Source organism: Pteropus vampyrus, unplaced genomic scaffold (assembly GCF_000151845.1).
Source record: "Pteropus vampyrus isolate Shadow unplaced genomic scaffold, Pvam_2.0 Scaffold72, whole genome shotgun sequence".
In the NCBI taxonomy this organism is placed as follows: domain Eukaryota; kingdom Metazoa; phylum Chordata; class Mammalia; order Chiroptera; family Pteropodidae; genus Pteropus; species Pteropus vampyrus.
Window position 1 is genome coordinate 4,361,439 of NW_011888853.1, and position 2,024 is coordinate 4,363,462.

A 2,024-nucleotide genomic window follows, 5' to 3' on the forward strand; every position below is an offset into this window, starting at 1 on the left:
CTAGACCCCACACCGGTTTGGGGGAGTTGGGGCTGCCGAGTGCTCGCTGCCTCTGAACCCCACACAGCGCAGGCACAGACGGGCACCCACGGAACGTCCCCCAGACACTGCGGTGAACTCGGTAACGGAACCTGAGGCTGCGCCACGCAGTCGTCATCCACCGAGATGAAGAGAACACGTGTCTGACCCAGCCCAGCCGACGGGCCCGTACTGGCTGGTGCACACGACTTGTCAGCCATTGACGGGTTAAGGGGAATCGGATCAGCTTGTGGCTTGATGCCCCGACGGCCCACTCCACAGATGGCTGGACTCTGTCCAGGAACCCAGAGGCACCATGAGAGGGTGGGACGCCTCTGCGTGGTCTCCCGCCTCCGGGGGACCCAGTCTCGTTCCCAGGCCTCCCAGCGCTCTGCCCAGCGGAGCAGCCCGGCGACGGTCGCCCCCACCTTTATCTGCTTGATCTCGTACTGGATCCTCTTGATGGGGTTGCCGTAGATGTCGTTCCCGGAGTCCACCTCCTTCTCACTGACCACTTTGGCCCTGATCACTGCAAAACACAAAGGCACAGAGGTGAGCAGAGTCCCCGAGACACCTTCATGGCTCTGAGGATGGGGAAGGGGCAGCAGCGAGGGGCAAGGGGACCCCAGACTCCAGCCGGGCCTCGGTCGAGGGTGTGGGCAGGGAGGTGACAGCGAGACTCCCGGTTCCGGGATTCTTCCAGGAGAACCCTCTGTCGACAGAGCCAAGGCAGAAGCGGATGCAGGCCCCGGCGACTGGCATCCCGAGCGGCCACCGGTCGGGACTCCCCTTCCTTCCTCTCCGAGGTGCCCGTATCGGTGGCGGGGAAAGCAGACGAGCGACTGGGTGGCCTCGATCCTGACAACGCAGTTAAGGATGCTGGCATTCACCCCACCTGCCCTCCACCCACACCGCTCACTGGCACACGCCTCTTCCGGCTGAAGGCAGAGGGCTAGTTAGGACCTGGAAAAGCCCCATCCTATTTGGGTCTGGGGAGTCCTGCATCTCAAAGGTCCATCCTGCTGCTTCCCTCATCTGTCCTAAAAGTGTCCCCGGAAAATGTCCTGAGAATGAGTCTTGGAAAGAACACAAATTCTTTCTGGGTCACAGCGTTTTAACCCAAAGGGCATCGCGTCGGGCGAGGCGGCGTCTGCACGGAGACCTGAGGGACAGACGCCGAGGACGGAGGCCCAACGGGAAGAAAGATGATTGTGGACCAGGCTGCGAGATGATGGATGGGGGAAGAGGTCGGGCTGAAAAGGTTCCGGAATGTTCTCCGGAGCCCAAGGCTGCTCCTGAGCCAGGCACCACGGGGCTTGCTGCTAGCAATTAGGCCTGAACGCGGCTCCGCCTCGTAGCCTGACATGTCACGGGTCAGCACTTAGTGCTGTCACTTGGGCAGGGCCCTCTCTTTTTTCATCTGGAGGCTTATCGGCCCGTGGCACAAACTGTGTTAATGGCTTTAAAAGCTTTGCCCTCCCAAACTTGGCTGCGCGGGGTCACTCTCGTGTCACATTAGTGCGAATGTGAGCAAAACAGAAGAAAAAGGAGCTGGTAGCATCACGCGGCCTCCCACTGCCGCCCCGGGCAGGCAGCTCGGGCCTTAGAGACGGCTGCCCAGGGCTGTCTTCTCCTACAGGGCAGGGGGGTCCATCCCCCGGGACCCCAGAAGTACTCTCAAGATCTGGTCTGGCGCCAGAGAACCCACCCCCACCGCCTCATGGCCCCACCGCCCCAATGGGGTCCAAACCCCATTTTATTTCTTCTGTCAGAGCCGAGTCATGACGGGCCCGGGCCGTAGGTTCCTGTCTCCCAGGCTAAGCCAGGCCCCCAGGTGCAAAGCCACATCTAGGGAAATGCCGCCGGGTGGCCCCTCCCAGAACAGAGGGCTTTGCCCTCGGTAACAGGTCACCCAGTTTCCAGCGTCTCCTCTCGTGGCTCTGAGAGGAGCTATCTTTTTATAATCATGTCCGTTCCCTGCTTAAACATCTACCTTGGCTGCCCCC

The 2,024-nt window shown here is 61.2% G+C and overlaps 1 protein-coding gene across 1 annotated transcript in view; it reads right to left on the reverse strand.

Annotated features, from left to right (window-relative positions):
• Positions 1 to 1,384, reverse strand: part of TIMP2 (TIMP metallopeptidase inhibitor 2) — a 12,953-nt gene extending 11,569 nt beyond the window's left edge. Inside the window, exons 1-2 of the mRNA XM_023531635.1 lie at positions 1,327 to 1,384; positions 447 to 913 (exon numbers count right to left, since the gene is read on the reverse strand). Coding sequence (XP_023387403.1) covers positions 447 to 913; positions 1,327 to 1,384 — 525 coding nt within the window. The remainder of the gene's footprint in view (positions 1 to 446; positions 914 to 1,326) is intronic.
• Between the last annotated feature and the right edge of the window lie 640 nt (positions 1,385 to 2,024).